At 39.2% G+C, this 20,260-nt stretch overlaps 1 protein-coding gene across 8 annotated transcripts in view; it reads left to right on the forward strand.

Moving 5' to 3' along the window:
• Frmpd4 (FERM and PDZ domain containing 4) overlaps positions 1 to 20,260 on the forward strand; it is a 938,443-nt gene that overhangs the window by 893,006 nt on the left and 25,177 nt on the right. For all 8 annotated transcript variants that reach the window (XM_063243077.1, XM_063243081.1, XM_063243079.1 and 5 more), the window contains 4 exons: positions 7,786 to 7,890; positions 9,903 to 10,010; positions 14,036 to 14,167; positions 17,560 to 17,679. In XM_063243077.1, the coding sequence (XP_063099147.1) occupies positions 7,786 to 7,890; positions 9,903 to 10,010; positions 14,036 to 14,167; positions 17,560 to 17,679 (465 nt within the window). The remainder of the gene's footprint in view (positions 1 to 7,785; positions 7,891 to 9,902; positions 10,011 to 14,035; positions 14,168 to 17,559; positions 17,680 to 20,260) is intronic.

Genomic DNA, 20,260 nt, shown 5'->3' on the forward strand with positions numbered 1-20,260 from the left:
TATCAGTCCTGTGGAACTCACATCAGGATTTAACACAAAACTTAAGACTTTTTTGTGGTTTCCAGTTTAAGAATATCAAGTTGTCTGGGAATATCTAACTGTAGGAGGCTGGAGCATAAGTTTTATGCTTATCACAATCTAAATAATTTGGTTGAAACCTGGATATGTCAGCCTGCTTTAAAATAGGTATTGGAAGAAACAATGGTTGTCAGAATTTGCTTTTAGCCACCTTAGTTAGGCAGGTGGAAAATGATTAAAATCATACTACCTTGAGTTCCCATATTAAAAAAACTTCACCGTGCTTTAATTTGTATGCCATTCAGTTCACTCATTTTGCCCTCACAGTTCAGTAGTCTTTCAAAGTTTACCCAAGTATGCAATTCTCACCACAGTCCAGTTGCAGAATGTTTCCTTCAGTCTGGTAAGGCTCTTTATTCCAAATTTATAATTAATTCCTGTTCCCCTCCTCATTCCATGGCAACCACTATCTTAATTTCTGTTGCTGCAGACTTGCCATTATTTGTGATTTTCATATATTGTCAGGTGAATGAAAATTCATCAAAGCAAATTCATTCTGATTTTTCCTAAAACAGTGGCCATCAGTACCTAGAGAGGCAGAAGTTCCAACCTGCTCAAGCTTCTGGTTTCTTTCCCCTACAGAATTAGAGCACTTCTACACCAATGGTACTTGCCAGTCTCCATCTTTCTATCACACTCTTCATCTCCCAGGTCCCAAATTTTCCTCCCAAGTTTGTGACCTAGGCAATACATATATTACAGAATTCCAGTAACACCATAAATAGAACTAACCAAAACAACAATTATGTTATCCAGGACATAACTGCATATGTTAAAAGCTCAATTTAATATTGACTGTGTGTTTTAGCCCTAATGCTTTGATGGAATTTATGCAGATACATTTGGATCTGATGCCACAGAATGTAAGAGAACCCAGATTAGAGATCTAGTGCCCAGCAGTTAACTTGTGACTCCCATAACTGCTCAGAACTTCCATTTTCTCAGCCATGACAGGACTGGGTAAGATCACACTATGGCCAGGCACTCTCTGGCTCTGTTGTCTCAGGATTCTATGGTTTGCAGTAACATATGCTTTGAGATTAAAGTACAGCTTGGCTGTAATTGTCATTCTCACTTACTTCAAAATCTACTCACACTTCTTAATTTGTTTGTTATAGGCAAATACATTTCAGCAAAGCCAAGGTAAATGCCTGTAATAAGCAAACAACTGAACAATTATGAATTCCTGCTAGAACTTTGAATTTAATTTGTCTTTCTCTGAATTCTGGCTCGCCATTTTGCAACCCATTAGAAATTGTAAGATCAGAACCATTTTATTCCAGCTCAGATTAATTTTTCAATGTGTGGTACCATTTCACTACTTGCAATAAACAAGAAAGCCAAAGGGAAGTTTGGCATTCAAGTTTGAGGTTGTCCTGTGGCTTTGCTTGTTCTTTTTGCAGATTAGATCCATGAGCTTGTTCTCTGTATGAATACTCATTTCTATTAATGAGTGAATCATAGGACTTCCTTTTTGCAGATAATCTGGAATTTTCTAAGAGTTCAATTAGCTTTTGCTGATGAGCTCTATTAAAATCAATGTTTAGCCTCAACATTCTAGAGTAAATGTCGCATGTTCCTGTGGGTAATAGCCACTCTTCTGCTCAGTCACTCTCTCCCTGTCTAATCACATCGCTGATGAATTTTCATGTTGAATCTGAAACTGACCAGTCTTCTGACTGAAATGCCCACTGCATTCTCCATTCTGACCCCCTCCTCAGCCTGGCCAGCTCATTCTTACCATTCACATCTCAGGCCAAATTCCAAGTGCTACTCCAGGCCAGCACTGTTGACATTTAGGAGAATTCTCTATAGTGGGGTTATCTTGTGCATTATGGGATGTTAAGCAGCATCCCCAAATTCTACTCATCAGTGCCAATAGTGCATTTCCCTCTGTTGTGACAAACAAAATCAAATCCAGACATTATCAAATGTCCCTCAGGAAAAATGTTGTCCGCAGTTGAGAACCGTTGTCCTGTATATGTCTCCCCTTACAGTTCCAGTGCAGTGTGACCTTTGCCTCCTCTGAATTGTGAGAATCGATGGTCTCAAATTGCTTAGATACATTAGATACGAAGCAGAAAGCAGATGGGAGAGGAGACAGCAATCTCCCACTTGTACTTTTGGCTTTGGATTTTCCTACCAGAAAATTTCTTCTTAAACAAATATTTGGCTTCATTTATCTGCTAAAACATCCTTTGGTCAACCAGGATTGACATACAGAAACAGATGACCCAGCAGGTGAAGAGAAAATCCATAATTCTATTTTTATTACAGACAATAAAAATTAACACTTTAATTCCTTTTGTAACCTGCTGGCCAGCACTTTTATATTGCTTGTACTTCTTGTGTAGGTTAGGGGCCAATAAAGAAAAGAGACTTAATAGTTACACTTTCCTGTCACACCCCATTTGTGTCCAGAGCACCTTACCATGACCTAGCCAAAGTCTTTCCAGGAAAGCTACAGTCAAGGGGACCAAGGAGAAGAGTCATAGGGTCCCTGAAATTCTTTGATTAGAAGTAATTCTAGGCCAGGCATGGTGGTGCATGCTTGTGAACTCAGGAAGCTGAAGCAGGAAGATCAACCCAAGTTTGAGGCCAGGCTGGACTACATAGTGAGCTCAAGGTCTGCCTGAGCTACATAGTGAGACCCTGTCTCAAAAAAAGTAATGCTAAGCAAATTACTCACTTCATGTTTAAAAGTGTTACTGAGACCTCCTCCCTCACTTTTTACTCTTTTTCTTAGGAAAAAACGTAGAGGTACAAAAGAAATTCAGAAACAGAAAAACAGGCATTAGCAAATCTTTTCTTCAGAGATTACCATATAAACATTGTACCCTATGTTCTCCCAGTCTTTTGAAATATGCCTTGTTATCTGTCAAGATCATATCACACATACAAGTTTATTTTGCTTCTTTGTTTAATAAGCGTTTTTGCATGTCATCAAAAATTCTTTATAAGCATCTTTTAAATGGCTGCAAAACATTAGCTTGAACTGAGAATGACTTAACTAAGCCACTATTATTGGACTCTTCACACTGTCTGTAATATTTTGCTATTATAAATAACACTGCAAAGAATATCCTTGTACATAAATCGCCCTCTTTTTTAGAAGTATTTCTCCAGGATGGAGTTTGAGAAAGTGTTTCTGGGTTACTCATGAATTTCCCTTCCTTTGTACTGATGGGGCATCTTCCTTGCTCCTGCCTTTATTTTTATGGCAGATCTTTCACTGCTGAGCTCCTTCCCTTTCCTTGAACTCTGCTTTCCACAGTTTCCAATGCTAGAACTTCCCAAACTTGCCAGCCAGTCCTGAAACAGAGAGTATTTAGAGTCTGTACACCTTTCCTCACACTACCACAATTCAGTAGGACTTAAGCAAATTTGCTCTCTCAGTTCTAATGTCCCTGGGCTATCATGATTCACATTTCTTTGGATTTCTTCTAGGGGAAGAGGTGGGGGACATGCTTCCCAGCCTTCCAATGTCTATCTGCCTTCTCTTTTGCTCCACAGACTTGAGGGAAGCTGCATAGCAGGTGCTATCAGAGGCCAAGGTAGATCCCTTTGGCATCTGTCATGCTGACCATGCCAGTCTCAAGTTCCGGGGTATTATCATGGAAGGGAATACCAAGGGAATGGGCCCAACTGCTAACCTCATCATCCTGGTGCACTTTGGTTGTTTGGATAAGTTGTTTATGAAGCTTTTGAGGCTTCAGAAAAATATGCAGCTGTGAAATTTGAAGTACAAACATCTTCTCCACCTATGATTGGCAGGAGCTGGTGGGCAAATACCCCATCCCCCTCTCTCCTTGAACAGTGTAACGCAGATACATGTGATCTATCTTTTTTCCCAGGAGTCTCCAGTACCATAAGCTCCAGTGGCCTACAGCAGTGCCCCATTTAACAGTGAACATTTACCGGTTTATACCCCCTGCTGTGTCCCTCACACCACTCACCTTCTGGTGACTCCTGGCAGCACTTCCAAAAGTAACTGTCCTTCCCCTGAAGTCTGCTTGATGGGGACTCCACATCAAGTCGCCTAGTCCTCACAGATATGTACTCAGTGCCTGCTATATCAGTAGTACTCTAGAGCCATAGGACCTGCGAGTTCAAGGCCTTACACTTTGGTTTCAGAAATTAATTTTATTTATGACATTTTTTCAGACTATGTTCTAGTGATTTCTAAGAGAATCTAAAAGATCCAGGAGCATACCATGCTCTAATGTGACTACCTGGGCAAGAGCAAATTTGGAAAGAGGTACAGGGGTTGATTAGGGGCCTGTTAATGTTAAAATTAATTAACTACAGGAAATCTGATTGTTCTAAATGATAATTACTCATAATTTCCATTACAGGATAGGAAATAATTGTGATATGCACCTACAGGTTGCTAAGAATTAAGTCACCAGTATTTTGAGTGGGACACAGTGTGTATGTTTTAAGTAGCAAAGAGAAATCTGTGTTGAAACTACTGCTCTGACTGATTTACACTACCCCATCTATAGTAACTGTGGCCAGTGGAGCAAGCCATTACTACGCCAATTGTCATTAAGTCGCTTGTAGACCTGAAGACTTTTTTAAATCAAAACATATTGTTTTAAAAGTATGACAATTATATGAAATAGTCATCAATTATGGACAAAAACAGTGTACTCATTGCAAATTCTTACACTTTTACTCCAACTCTGTTAATTTCAAATTATATATAAAAATTTTACTTGACATTATTGACTATCTTTTCTTTTTTCTGATATTCTTAGACAAGCATGTTTGTCAATAGGGTGTAGTAAACAAATATAGTACTGAGGCTTCCCAATATGGGTGTTCTATAGCTATGGAAAGAAGAAAGAAGCATCCCTAACTTAGCAAATTCTGCCCTGAGTTATCATTTACTTTATGGGCAACTAACCGTGTGTACATCTATGATCCCTGGGGCTATCAGTGAATTCTAAGCTTCTATCAGACAGTATCTATCCCCAAACTGACTTTTGTTAAATACACTTTTCTATGAATTCAAGCAATCATGACATTCTAAGAAAATAGAGTAAAATACAAAATCACAAAACCAGATGCCCAGAGGGGTAAATTTCAATATCTAGCACCTGGAACACCTTGGAAATATCTCATTTCCCCAGAAAATCTGGAAAAGTAGAGTTTTACTGCATGGAAGCATGTCACACAATTAGTAGTGTCAGATCTGGGTAACTTTATTACAGTTGCTTCCCCTGTGCTAAACTCATTGTACTAATATAAGTACTGGCTGCTTAAAATCATTAAAAGAGAATAATGTTCTCCTTTCAGCTAAAAAATGGTCTTTCAAAAGTAAGTGAGCCCACCACTGTGATTTCCTTGTGAATCTTTACAAAACTTGGCCTATAATTCCACAGATGCTGACGAGCACAGCTCTGTCACTTAAGTTCATGAGTAGGTCTTGTAAAACTCACATGGAGCATGTTTACACCTGGGATTTTTTGAGAAGCCACCATTCGGAGCTCTTTAGATATTTTTGTTTGTTTGCTTGTTTGTTGTTTAAAAGAACAGCCATTCTCTTAAAATGACTTGCATAAGTAAGTTAAGGCTCTGGAGAACAAATGATCATCCATCCAGTCCTCTGAGACACCCTCATAGCAAAAGTTGAGACAGGTATGGAGGAAATCTTTGGAAATAATAGTTCTCCTAGTATTCAGGCCAGTACTCCACCCACAACACACATGCACACACACACACACACACACACGCACGCATGCACGCACATGCACACTCGCATGTGCGTGCACACACACATACAGGTTTTATGGTTTTTGCAACACTGAATTTTATTGTAGTGAAATACAATAATATAAAATTTGCCCCTTAAGTTGTATATGTTAAAGTACACGATTCAGTGGCATTAAGTACATGCACTGTATTGTACAACCATGTCATTATCTAGTTCCAGAAGTTTTAATCACCACAAAAGAAAACCCCATGTCCATTGAAGAGTCACTCTCCATTCTGTCCTCCCTTTCCTTCTGGCAACTACTAGTCAATCAACTTTCTGTTCCTATGCATTTTCCTATTCTGAACATTGCGTGTAAATATAAGTATATAATCTTTGGATCTTTTGTGTCTGGCTTCTTTTACTAAGCATTATGTTTTCAAGGTTCACCCGTGCTATAGCATATGTTAGCACTTCATTCCTTTTTTAGGCAGAGTATGTCCGCTATATAAACAAACCACTTTTTATTTATTCATCATATCATATTGTTTTTAATTTAATTGACCATAAGACTCTTTATTTGAAAAGAATTTGATTTTTCATTTCATTTGAAATCCAAAGTAAAAGCCACTATGATTGGTTTTTGTGCCTTGAAATTAATTCAGTACCTAGAAGGTCAAACTTTTGTGTTGATTCTGGGGTCAATTACTAAAATTTGTTTTGCAGCAGCCTCAGCATCTTACGCTATCTGCCATTGGTCTGAACCACAGCTAATTACCAGTGTTCAACCTCTGCAGTCTATAAAATAGTTTATAAAATAGGATAGGCTTCAAATTAATTATCTACCTGTATATTAAGTTCAAAAGAGAACAGAGTACATTTTGAAAACAGACAAATGAGTCTGACAACATACTGCGGTGGTACCTCAGTTTGTAAACTTAATGTGTTCTAGGATTTTTGGAAAAGACGCCCACATTTGTGTTCATGTCGGAATGATGGCTGTAGTCTTGGCACTCAATTAGTGTTGCAAACTAATTGCCAAACACTCCTGTTTGTGAACCAAATCATTGTAAATGAAAGCATTTATAAACCGAGGTACCGCTGCAGATATCTACTAGATGTGAGTTCCCTCCTCTTTTGGCTTTATTAAAATTATATAACAAAGATTATTCTCAGATGAAGTAATTTTATGAAGCTCGTACAACAAAAACTCCCCCAGAACCTCAGTATCCTTCTAAGTGAGTTCTTCATGACACTTCCAATTTCTGAGCAAGAACTGTATTGCTTACCCTCTTGTTCTAATAAAAAGGATAGGATCACAAAGTACAAAGAATCTGTAAAATGAAGAGAATATGAATTCAAATTGTAACTGTAAGTCAATGTTTCCTCTCTACTCTGATCTGGTAAGATCACAGATCAGAAGTTGCCATAAGAGGCCAAAACTCAGGTTGTAGCTACATTAGAAACCAGTACTTAAACAAGTACATGTGTACATTTGTGAATGTGTTTGTATGTGTACTTGCCTGCTGACATGTTCACATATTCATAACGTGAATAACACTTGGATTATCAATCACTTCAGCCTGTCAGTGGCTCTTCTCCACTTCATTAAAATAAGTACTTAATGAGCAACACACTGAAAGCTCAACTTCAGATTTAATCAGCCCCTCGTCTTCCACATTGTGCCCAAAACTCTGTCTTAGAAGCAAGGTTTATGTACTTCATTGGCTATCATTTTAAAAGATCTTTAAAATGTCCTCAGTAAGGACATGGGACATACTGTTTATAGCCCTGACCTGGTGACTAAACCAAACTTACCAGCTTATGGACATGGTGGGGTTTCAACTGTACCCATAATTTGCATTTCATCCTTGAATTGGATATACACCAAACATTTTTTATTTTAGCAAAAATACTGTTTGTCTATGAGGACAAAGATTTAAAAAGCAGCAAGTACCAGTTTGCATTGTATTTCCAGCAATCAGATGAAATGTTTTGTTTTCTTCCAGTCTCCTAAATCAGCATTTATTAGTGCTGCGAAAAAGGCAAGATTAAAGTCCAACCCAGTCAAAGTGCGCTTTTCTGAGGAGGTCATCATCAATGGCCAAGTATCGGTAAGTTGATAGTCACCCACTTTGTGACTCAGAGTCACTGACGCAGGGCCACTGCACTCAAGCAAAGCCAGTAATCCTACCAGAAGGATTGATCTGAAACTGGTTGATTTGCACATGGTGGGAGAGGGGGTCAATCCTCATGATCATGAAAAGCTTGACAGATCATCAGGCCATGCCTTAATCCCCTCTATCATAGACAAAATATGGGACAGGCAAGTGTTTTCTAGAATGCTCTTAGTGTTAGGAAGCACTTGCAAAGGACTTCATTTAGTGTGGAAGACTGACATTGCCTCATCCATACTGAGTAAAATATGCCTCTCTGAAACTTCCTCCTGCTCTTTCCCCAGTGTGCCAGCTGTGTTCTTCTGTAAAAGAGACCACTATGTGCTTTGAGAAAAGTGTTAAGCTTCCATTCTAAATGTTTCCCTTTCAGAAAAATAATTTTTTTGATCTTTAACAAGTCAAAATAGCAAAGAATCCAAAACTCTGGAAAGAGTTGCGTTCATAGGCAGAATCCCCATGCAAAAAGCATGACCTTTTCCCAACTGCTATTTCCCATGCCATGCTCCTAAATCCTACTCTGTCATGATCTGTCTTTCTCACCTCAGTGGATCCTTGTGGATCCTTCGAATACAGAACTATGGTACACAATATATTTGCAACAAGATGGTCCCATTTGAAGGTTGGAAGTTTCCAGGCTCAGAGGACTCCAGAGGGTCATCTGAAATTTACCTTTTCCACCAGGAGCTTTTCCAAGCATAAGACTGGGAATCTTTATGATCCTAGAAGCTGCTACAGCACTGTCAGTTCATCCCCAAACACAACAGGTCTCATAGATGCGGGCAGCTCTAAGTGCCAGTGGCCTCCTATAGCTTCTGCTGCCTCATCACAGGCCTGTGGATGCCAGAACTTTGGTTATGTGTCTGCTCCTCAGCATTAGTGATTTCTTTCCCAGTCTGCCTTCTCAATTCTGGGGTGCCGTTTCCTCTGAACTTGGATGCAGACTTACTTGGTGAATTGGGTAGCAGGAACGCCATGTGGAAAGTCTGTGGAAGTAAGAAGAAAATGCAAAAAATCAGAGAAAGAAATAGGCAGTGAAAGTCAGGGAAGCTGTTAAGGGAAATTTGCAGGAGTTGCATTTGCTCAGACTATAAGACTAGCAAATGTCAGAACATCTTGTCTGTGGTTTCCTCAACTGCAAACCAAGGGTGTATGCTCTGAATTCCCCTCAACCTCTGTTAACTTTGTGCTCAACTAACGTGTACCTAAGTCAGTTCGCTCCCAGGACTCATGAAATTCCTGCAGATGTGTCTTCTTCTCTCACCATCATCTCTCATCTCTCCCGATGTCCAATTGACAAAAACATCCAAAGGAATACATTTCTGTTGTTCAGTTTTAATTATGTGTTAAGGTGGCATCTTGAGTTATTTCTAAATTATGATCTGTTCATTACAGGCTTAATGATTTACTCTCTTAACACACTAACCCTTTGTTTATATTTTTCTTTGAGTTTGAGGAACATTCTCAAATGGTTTACAAATAGTTTCACAAAATATCTTTACACTTGGAGCTGGTTAATGCTTGAGACTCTCCATCATGGCTGGCATCAGGTTGCCAGCAGCAGCATAGCTCTGATCCTCATGCTGCTCAATTCAGCCTGCTCTGTGGAAGTCTGTGCTTGTGATTCCAAACAGTAAGGCTGATTCCAAAGGAATTACATTTGTGCTTGTATTTCCCAATAAGACTCTTGAATTTAAAAAAAAAAAACTAATCTAATTGATTTTTTGATGAGCAAATGTCTTTTATTTGAATCAGGTGAGTTGACTATAGCTGGAAAAGGATATTGCTGTAAACATCTTACGTCACCAGAGAAACCTCTTGGTTGGCCTTTGAGAGGTTGATTGTTTTCTTATATTGTGGTTAGGATAAATTATAGACATGTGTTTCCAAGTACTAGAAGTAGAAGTCTAGTTTGACTGACCTGCACTACCCCCACCTTTGTTGTTAAACAGGAAACAGTTAAAGACAATTCACTTCTTTTTATGCCAAATGTTTTGAAAGTCTATCTGGAAAATGGGCAGACCAAATCCTTTCGCTTTGACTGCAGCACCTCCATAAAGGTAAGACAATCCATGGGTACCTGGATGCAGGTGTGAAGTAAAAGACCCACGATCAGGCCAGTGTAGCAGCACCTTCTTTCAGAACTGTTCCTTTATTTCTGCAATTGCATTGATTGTTTCCATATAAGACCATTTGTGAATACTTCAAATGGAACCAAAACAAAAAGCTTAAATGGAGAAGGTTCTGTTCTTAAACCCCTCAGTGTTACAAAACAATATAATATGCTATCAATGGAGGAACACTAGGATAGTCATTTTAATGCAACTGCTGATTAATTAAAATAACATGACTGTCACCAGGAGGGGTTGGCACCCTGCCCAAAACCAGCATGATTTCTCAGCAATGTCAGCCACGAAGATTAAGATGTTAGCTGTTAATTGAATATCTGTTACTTTGGTGTCCAGCAAAAACAAGGGGTAGAATAATGTAAAGATAACATTTACTTTTAGTTGCTATAACTCATTTCATGGGAATGATATATACAAATTCAAGGATGAGGAGGAGGGATGGAAAGGAAGAGCCACAAAGCAAACCTATTATTTCAGAGCTACAGGTGAGCTCTACATAATAGGCATAATTGCACAGCATACGGGTTTTTTCCCCATGCTTCCTTCCTGGAAAAGAAAAGTGCATATTTTTTTTTAATTGAACAAAAGTCTGTGCAGCAATTGATTGCTTCCTAATGTTTCAGCAGCCTAAAATATGCTTTCTTCAAATGGCATAGTTAAAAAGATTTTATGGATGTAAAAAAAAGTACCTAGTGATGATCTGTACAAATAATCTATCAAAAGAATATCAACTCTGCGTTAAAAATGTCTATCAATAGTCACCTGGTAGTTCTCGGTGTTTTAAATTAACCAACATAGACCGCACGTGTGGAATGATTTCTGCAAGGGCCCACTCACTGCGAGTTTTCATTGTTATGATACCAGCAAGCAGCTTGTTTTGAATTGCTTTAAATATGTGGTGATTTAGGAAGCAACAGAGCAGATGATATTAGTAGATTGATATTACAGCATTAAGTCACTCCAGATGAAATATTAACTTCTCTCATCCAAGACTACTAATTTTAAATGGTAATGAATGACAGTCTTGTTCTTTTTTCTCCTATTTAGTAGCAATTAATGCTGGTATGTTAATTGAATTATTGATCAACTAACACAGGCATTGGCCAACTTTTTCTGCGAATGGCCAGATAACGAATCCTTTAAGTTCTGAGGGTTCAGTCTTCTGTTGCATCATGAAAACAGCCACAGACAAGGGAGTTAGGGGAGTCCTCAAGACTGATGGATGGCCAGCTGCACTTGTGGGGTCACCCTCAATAAAACCTCTAGACACCAAGGTCCAGAGCAGTGTTGGCAGTATCTCCATGCATAGCATCACGCATCATTTCTGGGAGAATTAAGGGTTGTATGCAAGAATCCACTGGGAGAGGACACCAGAAGGCCCTGTTTATTATGGCAGAAGTCCAGAGAAGAAAATCAGTGGTGGGCAAAGGTACCTAGCCAGAGGCTGGGGGGTATGGGGATGAAATGCGTTGGGTACAGGGCCTTCTGGTATCCTCTCCCAGTGGATTCTTGCATACAAACCTTAATTCTCCCAGAAATGATGCGTAATGCTATGCATGGGGATACTGCAAACAAAGGAAGCTTCCGTGAACCCTGGTGTCCAGAGGTTCTATTCAAGGTGACCACATAGGTGCAGCTGACCATCTACCTGGCCTGCCTGAGTGTCCATCCTTCTAGAAGTCGAGCTTTTTGGTGCGTGCACCATGGCTCATATCATAAATCACATTACTAACATAGACCTTCAGGGCTGGCCTGGGAAAAACACTCCTGTCAGGCAGGATATTCCAAAGGTTAGGATTGCTTCCCAAGAGTGGGAGCCGGGGCCACACCTTTCTTTAGGCAGATTGCTCTGCTACTGCACATACCATATATGAACAAATTGGCATGGCCAAATGGACCCATGAGCCACCATCTGCAGACCTTGAACTAACCCATAGAGCTACTCTACTACCATTCTCTCTGAAACCACAGACTCCTGGTTCTGTGTTACCAACTGCTCAGTTCCTTGCTGTTGGGCTCCCTACCGCAGCCAAAGCTGTAGGTAAAGACTTGAGTGCATTTCTTATCAGAAACAAATCTAAACTCAAGAAACTCTGCTGTTAATTCCCTCTGGCCTCTTTATTATAGGAACCAACACTAGACTGAGTTTGATTTCCCCAAGGATTGTGGATGACAATGAGAAGGCAAGGAGGGATGCAAAGAGTTCACATCAAATTCTACTTACCTTATCTTGCACCTCTCAGCCTTATTATCACAATAGACGCTGGCTGGTAGGCGTAAAATAGAAATAGTACAGTTATGAAAGGGGTATGACACTGTTTAATAAAAATCGCCAAAATTCTTGCTACAGAGTTACAATAGGGAAAAACTATAGCTATCGATTTTCTACAGTGGTGGTTGAGGAGAATGCTTTTATAAAGTATATGTTGCCATACAAAAAGCTGATTTTGTTTTCTCCTTCCTGCACCTTGTACAAAAATTATAAAGCAGAGAATCTTTTCAGGAAATTCAACATGGCCAAAGCATTCCTGTTGAATAATTTTTCAATTGAGGATGGGTAGGTGCTAACAGGGATTTCATTTTAATAGGACCTGGAATTTTTTAAAGGGCCACAGAAGAATCCAACCATCTGAAAAATCAGTGAAAAAAAAGTTATCTACAGCAGTTTCTCTACCTTGGCATAATTGAGATTTGGGGTTATTCTTTGCTGTAGGACTGTCCTGTGCATTGTTAGATGTTTAGCAGTAGTCCTGGCCTCCACACATTTGATCCCAGTAACATTACCAACACCATTGTGACAACAAAAATGTCTCCAGAAATTTCCACATGTTGCTGTGGGGCAGCATTTCCTTTGGTTGAGAACCACTGTTCTATGGGATTTTTACCATCTGAATATAATTATCTTGAGGAGGGATTGTTTTCTACTTTTCAAGTATATAACAAAGTAAAGAATGAAGATATTAAGTTTGTACTGCAGTAAATATGGGGTTTTTTTTTGTGCCTGGGACCCTTTTCTAAGTGTTTAATCTTATAAAAAGTTACCAACAAAGCTTGTTCATTCCATCTTCCCCAGAGATGTAAAATTAACATATATTTTTATGGTGTTCTAACTCTGTTTCAAACAATGGTATAATAAATGCTTTCTATATATGAACTCATTTAATTCCTAGATCCATTCCAAGGCAGGCATTATTATCACCTCCAGTTGACAGATGGGAACTAAGATACTTGGAGATTAAATATCTTGCCCAAAGCTGAATAGCTAATAAATGGTAGCGCTGGATTAGAAAAACAGACTGACCATCCCTGGAGCCCACAGTCCCCACCACCAGCACACCGCCCTTTCCTTCAGTAGCATAGGATTGGAACCAGCAAGCTGTGTTCACGAAGAGCCAGAAAGCGAGTAGTCCAGGCTGCTCATGCCTATTGTAGTCCAGGTTGCTCATGCTCAGTTCTGTGGATGCACTGCTCAAAAGCAATGAACAAAAGAGGAAGAAATGGGCCTGACTATGTCTCAGTAAATTTTACAAAACTGGCAGTGGGTTAGATTTCACACACCAACCCCTGGGGTACAGCACTGTCAGAGCTTGTTTAATTTCTACCTCACATAGAAGACAGGAGACTTGTACTGACTGCGCTACACCATCTATTGACAACTTTTCTCGTTTAAGACTTCATGTGCTAGGTAAGCTGCTCCTCCAGCCATTCCTTGTTGCCTCTCTTCTTTGAATGCCATAGAAAATTTGGGTGGTGGTAGAGGCCACAGAAAAGCCAAGGGAAGGAAGTCCTGATCTCTGTGTGTTTTAGAGTCTTAGAAGTATTAAATTCCAGAATCCAGCAAAGGTGTACAACTTAAGATGTGAAGCCTGAACATGTTACAACTTTCTAATCATGGTAGACTCCACAAAGGGTCAGGCTGGATTTTGATCTCTTTGTGTCAATGTTTTCTCCATAAGGATGTCATCTTAACTCTTCAAGAGAAGCTCTCCATCAAAGGCATCGAGCACTTCTCCCTCATGCTGGAGCAGAGGACAGAAGGGGCTGGGACCAAGTTGCTCTTGCTGCATGAACAGGAGACGCTAACTCAGGTCTGTGAGATGTCACTCTCTGGGCCAAAGCTGCTAGTGTCAGCAGAGCCCATTCAGCCCCAGAACCCCCTTTCCTCAAACCCTTTAAATGTAGTGACTGCATTCCCTGTGTCACCGTGGAAGGAACCAATAGAATTCACAATGTTTTTGTACCTCAAGGTGATGGTCCCTTTTTTTGTCAATCTTTCATAGCCTATCATTGGGTCCTCAAAACAGATTTGTCATTCTAAGACTTGGCAGCTACTCTTAGGGAATATAGCTCTGTCAAATTCTGTTTTACATTATCACAATGACTTGTTTGACTGTTTTGATCACTGATCTCCTGAAATCATTAAAAATAAATGGTTTCTGAGAATATGTAAATAAAACTAAAATCATAATTAGTTGTTTCAAATTCTGTATGCATACTTAAGACATTTTTGCATAGCCTAAAATCTCTGTCCCAGTCCTGCCCGCTATAAATATGTGATCTACCCATGTGTCCCAGTTCCTGGTTACCAAGATGCCACCCCCATCTGTTCTCTGGAGAGAAAAGCAGGCTGTTAGGTTGCTGAATTCAACAGAGCACCCTCACTTATGATTTCACATGAGCAGTCTTTGTGGAATGGTGAAAACATTTCAACAAATGCAGTTTACATAGGAGAGAACTTTAGAGGGAGGTCACAAGGGGACACCGGGTGCTGAAGCATGACGATGGCACCAGACAGACGAAGGAACAGGAAGTACCACCACATGAAAGTGCTTCTTGGTTGTGGCATAATTAAAAGTTGGTGTCCCAAATATTGGGTCTTGCAAATATCCCTGATTTTCTGACTCCATCCATTTCAATTTTCTATATTAGAAAGTTGCCATTTGTTTTGGTTTATATTCCTGAATCAAAACTTGACCATGTGTTTCTGTCAGGTTTAAATCTAATGATACATTTTTTGCTTTAAAAAAGATTTGCAGCACAGTGTCTGCCTGGCAAGCATGAGGACGTAAGTTCAATTATTGATACCAACAAGAAATATTAATAATAATATTAGTACATGTTTCCAGGACAAGTAATGATTGCATTCATACTGAGGATTTGGTACATGTGCATAATGCATCATTTTTTATCCCCTTTCCCTTCTTTTCCCCCTGTCCTCTCTCTCTATCTCTTGGTCCCCTTCCCTTTTACAAAAGAACTATCTTCCCATTTCCTGTTATACATTATTTTTCTCTTTATTTATATCGTGGATGTCTCATATAAGAGAAACTATGCAATACTTAAGCATATGTGTCTTATTCATTGCACCTAACATTATGGTCTCAAGGTGCATTCATTTTCCTTCAATTGCCCCCAAATTTACCCTTGTTTATGTCAGAGTAATATTCCGTTATGTGTAAATACCACATTTTCTTTATTCTTTCATCTACTGATGGACATATAGAACACTTCCAAGATTTAGCTAGTATGAGTTGTGCTGCTATAAACATTGGTGTCCATAGATCACTGTAATAGGATGTCTTTAACTCTTTTAGAAGATACCTAGAAGGAGAATTGCTGGGTCAAATGGAATTTCTAGTTGTAATTTTTTGAAGACTCTCCATACGATTTCTGTAGTGGTAGTAGTAGTTTGTATTCCCACCAATAATATAGAAGTGTTCCTTTTTCCTCAAAACTTCACCAGCATTTATTATTATTTGATTTCTTGGTGATGGTCATTCTTTCTGAGGTGAGGTGAAATCTCAGTGTGGTTTTAATTTACATGTCTCTAGTGGCCAGACATCATATCCAATGATTATTATTTTAACCATTGCCAAAGCACTCTTGGAAATGGATGACTTATTTCTTACAGCATTACAGAGAAACAGGCCCTGGTAGACAGAGCTCCTCATGTGAGAGTCATGTCTATATGTGGTTTCCCCCAGAAGCAGCATTCAAAGATTAGAATGCATAGGGCTTGTTTGGAAGGAGATCTCAGGAAATTCTGGAAAAGGAATTGGGGAAGGGAAATGGAGTAAGCTGAGAAGCCAATGAAGAATGTGTTATCACCAGTTTCTACTGTGGACAACGGGAACTCAGTACCACTGGGAGAACTGAATTCACAGCAGAGGTATCCCGTCCCACGAGGGAGGTAGCTGGGGCATTTGGCCCCCGAAGTGCAGTCCATTGGTGGTGCTGGGCTGTGCCTGAGGACAGTGACTCCCTGGATATTCAGGTTTGCCTCATGCTATCGGATAGTTCCAGCTGTGTGTAGTAAAGAGCTATTAGCCCGCAGCAGTAAGTGCCCCCAGGACTGGTGGGGAGATGGCCGGTTACCATGAGTCACAACTTTGTTTGCATTTATCAGTTCTATCAACTACTTAGGTATGGGATGGCATCATGCTGATTAACTTGAACAAAGGTGTTTTAAAAGTCTCTTCTAGTACTGGGTAACCAACAGTTAAAAAAATTGGTTTAAATATCCAGAAACAAACCAGCTTTATGTCTTTGAAATAAGTGCAATGTAGTTATCACCATTTCTGAACAGGATAAAAATTGGTGTGTTGTAAGTGTATGTGTAAATTTCTACATCCCTCTAAGGGTTTAGCTTCCCTCTTTCCCTCACTTGCTTCCCACTCCCCCATAGTACTCTCTCGTGGGAGCAGTTCCTTTAATAAGCCCCTTGAAAACAAACCCTCATCTCAGGTTCTGCTCCTGGGTAGCTCAACCTAAATTACAAGATAAGGTGCCCTTTCCAAGGAATGAGTGTGTACAAGGAGTGATCAAAATATACAATGAATGTTCACATTTTTAAATATTATCACATCAAAAGACACATAGCTATTAATCCCCATAATTTTGAACATACTTATCACATCATTCTTACCAATTCCTGAGACAGTTCTGCAAGTCCTCTTAATGATTGTCTTTACAAAGTGTGATCAAAGTAGAGCGGATGAGATGCTGAGAGTCATCCAATGGAAAGAGAGGCTCATAGAAACATAGTGGCATGTCCTCAATTCACCTGATTCACCAGTTGTGACCCTGGAAGCTTCTGGCTCTTCCCCAAGGTCAATGTTTACCATGAAAGGTAAATATTTCAAATCAATTCAGAGCACTAAGGTAACCATGACCATGGAACTAACATCATTCACAATAGAGAACGTCCAGGACTGCTTCAGGAAATAACAAGAATGATGGGATGAGAATGTTTGAAGTGAGAGTATTTTGAGGAAAATTATAGGTAATGTGTCTTTTACCGTAATAATTCTTTTAAATTTAACCACACACCATTTTTGATCACACCTCCTATGCTAAATACAAAAATAACTTCAGCTGCTTCATTCCTTATTGTTGAAGAAAGTTGATTTTGCTTTTGTGTCCCTCAACCATTTCTCAGTCTGCACTGAACTGTTTTTGTGTGATGGGTCTACTCTTCTAGGTGACACAGAGGCCCAGCTCCCATAAGATGAGGTGTCTTTTCCGAATTAGCTTTGTCCCAAAGGATCCAATCGACCTGTTAAGGAGAGATCCAGTTGCTTTTGAGTATCTATATGTTCAGGTATGTGAAAAATTCATTATGTTTTAGACGAAAGTTGTAGGATAAAGTAACTTTGGCTTGGTTCCATGAATTCTTTAGTTATGAATCTTCCTTGTCTTCCATCCTAAGATCTATGGGATTTAAAACGATTATATGGTTCTTTTAGTTTTACATTTGATTTTGAAGTGTTTTAATACTTCCTAGAAGTTGCAAAAGTAGTCATTTAAACTGTCTGTCCAGATTCACCAGTTGTTAACATTTTGCCACGTGTACTTGATCTTTAGTGTGGACGTATGTTCCCTGTCTTTCCACAGAAACACACACACACAGGATTTTTTTCTAAATCACATCAAAGTTAGTTGCCACAATTATCTGTGTTTACTCTTAGATGCAGCGTGGATATTTCTAATAACAAGAACACTTTATTGCATAACCATTCTATAATTAACAAGATTAAGAAAGGACAGGAGACATAACTCAGTTGGTAGAGTACTTGTCTACCACACACAGGGCCCTGGGCTCAATCCACAGTACAGAAAAGGAAGGGAGGAAGGGAAGAATGGTGGAAAGGAGGGAGGGAGGAAGACAGGGAGGAAGGAAGGGAGGAAGGACTACAGCAAGGAAGGAATTTAACGCTGATGCATTTCTATGAGCCCAGCTGTAGTCCACACCCAATTCATTGCTATTATCCCCCCAACGTTCTTTGTTTCAATTGTTTTCTGGAACAAAATCCACCACAGGATCCCATTTTCCATTTAGTCTCTTTAGTCTTTTTAAATCTGATCTATTCCTCAGCCTTTCTTTGATTTACATGGCCTTGAGTGATTTGAGGAATACTGATTAGCTACATTGTAGACAGCTCTCCTCCATTTGGGGTTCTCTGCTGTTTTCTCATGATTAGATTGAGGTAATGCATTTTGGAGAGAACAACATGAGTGACTTTGTTTCCTCCTTAGTGCATCATATTAGGAGGCACTGATGGCACGGCATCCCGTAAAGGCAAGCCTAAATATGACTCTCAGTTAGGAAGTATCCTCCAAAGCCATCCTCTCCCAAATCACTGCTTTTTTATTCAAATGAATAAGTCATCTATGGAGACTCACTTTGCAACTGTTATCTTTATGTTCCATCACTTTCAACCACTAGCCTCAGTATATTGGTTGATGATATTTACCTAAATAAATTATTATGATGATGGTTGAAATTGTATTTAACTCCAATATTTCTTCATTTAGTAATCAGCATGACACTGCCAAAAAGTTTTGTTTCTCCTTTATTTACTTATTTATTTAGTGCTTATGTTGTTCAGAAATACTGTAAAATCCATCATACTGAAAGTAGCAATTTTCAGGTGATAAAATTTTAAGACAATAGAATCCTTTATAGATTGTCTATCTGATATTTGATTCTGAGCTATAATTTTGAGAAGTCTAAAGCTTCCAGAAGTGCGTAACTGGCACAGTGTGTCCCAAAGGAATCTGATAGAAGTTGATATTTAGGAGGTGATCTCATGTTTTCCTATAACTGTATCCTATCATTCTCATTTAACTTTCCAATGTGAACACACTGAACAGTAAGAACTCACTTATCTAATTCTTAGGCATCTAATGCTAGAACTACTCAGAGAGGTTGAAAATCTGTTTTATTTTTTCCTCTCTAAAATGTGGCAAAACAAAACAAAAAGGATGTGTTCTCTCTTCAATTTGGGCTAGCCGAAGTAATCTAACAAAGATTACTGGAGCCATGTATAAAAATATAAAGCAAAAAGTTGAGAAAAGAAAATAAAAGAAACATTTGTTAAATCTGAATAGTTGGAACACAGGTATCTATTGTATTTCAAAACTTTTGCAATCTTAAAAATTGGGGAGGAAAAGACAATAGATAAAAGATGGAGGAGAGATAGCAACAAGGTAAATATTGGATGTCCAAAAGAGCAAAATAAATTAAAGTGACAATAAGTCCTGGAAATCAAAACTGAAGTCAGTAGATAAGAGAAACAGAACAGACCAGAACATTCTAGCAAATGAGGGCCCTCAGGGTAAGGCCAAATAACTCCCTCCACCTAGGTGGTTTTTGGAAAACTGTGCTATTTACAGCTCAATAGGATAATTAATTTTCCTGAAGATAACTCTGAGTCACCCAAGTAAGTCATATCCTGTTCAGTATATACCCTGTTTGCCAAGTTAAAACATCAAAAACAAACGAACAAGCAAAGATATAGTACCTTTTCCACCCCAAATATAGAACCTGTCATATTTTGACTCTTAAATTTTAAACTTCAGCCAACTATACCCTTCACTTGTCAATAGTGTCCCCTGTTCCCGCCGTAGTCCCCCATAGGCCAGGGAAGCCTGCTGTGACTATAGGAAAAGAGCCTGATTCAGCATGTGATCTGCATTTTCCCCATATTTCTGCTGAGAATAGTACCAGGGCTTGGCAACTGAAGCTAAGACCCTGTGCTGTATTTATTATTCCTCAGCTGCAAATAAATAGATATGGGTGCCCAGGACCTAGCTGTGGACAGTGAGACACACTGAGTGGTTGTTCTCTATAATTACACACCCTCTTAAGAGCAAGAAAATGCTCTCGAACCACTTGATTG

This window comes from Cavia porcellus, unplaced genomic scaffold (assembly GCF_034190915.1).
Source record: "Cavia porcellus strain 051 isolate PalLab524CR breed Dunkin Hartley unplaced genomic scaffold, mCavPor4.1 scaffold_33, whole genome shotgun sequence".
NCBI classification, from domain to species: Eukaryota; Metazoa; Chordata; class Mammalia; order Rodentia; family Caviidae; genus Cavia; species Cavia porcellus.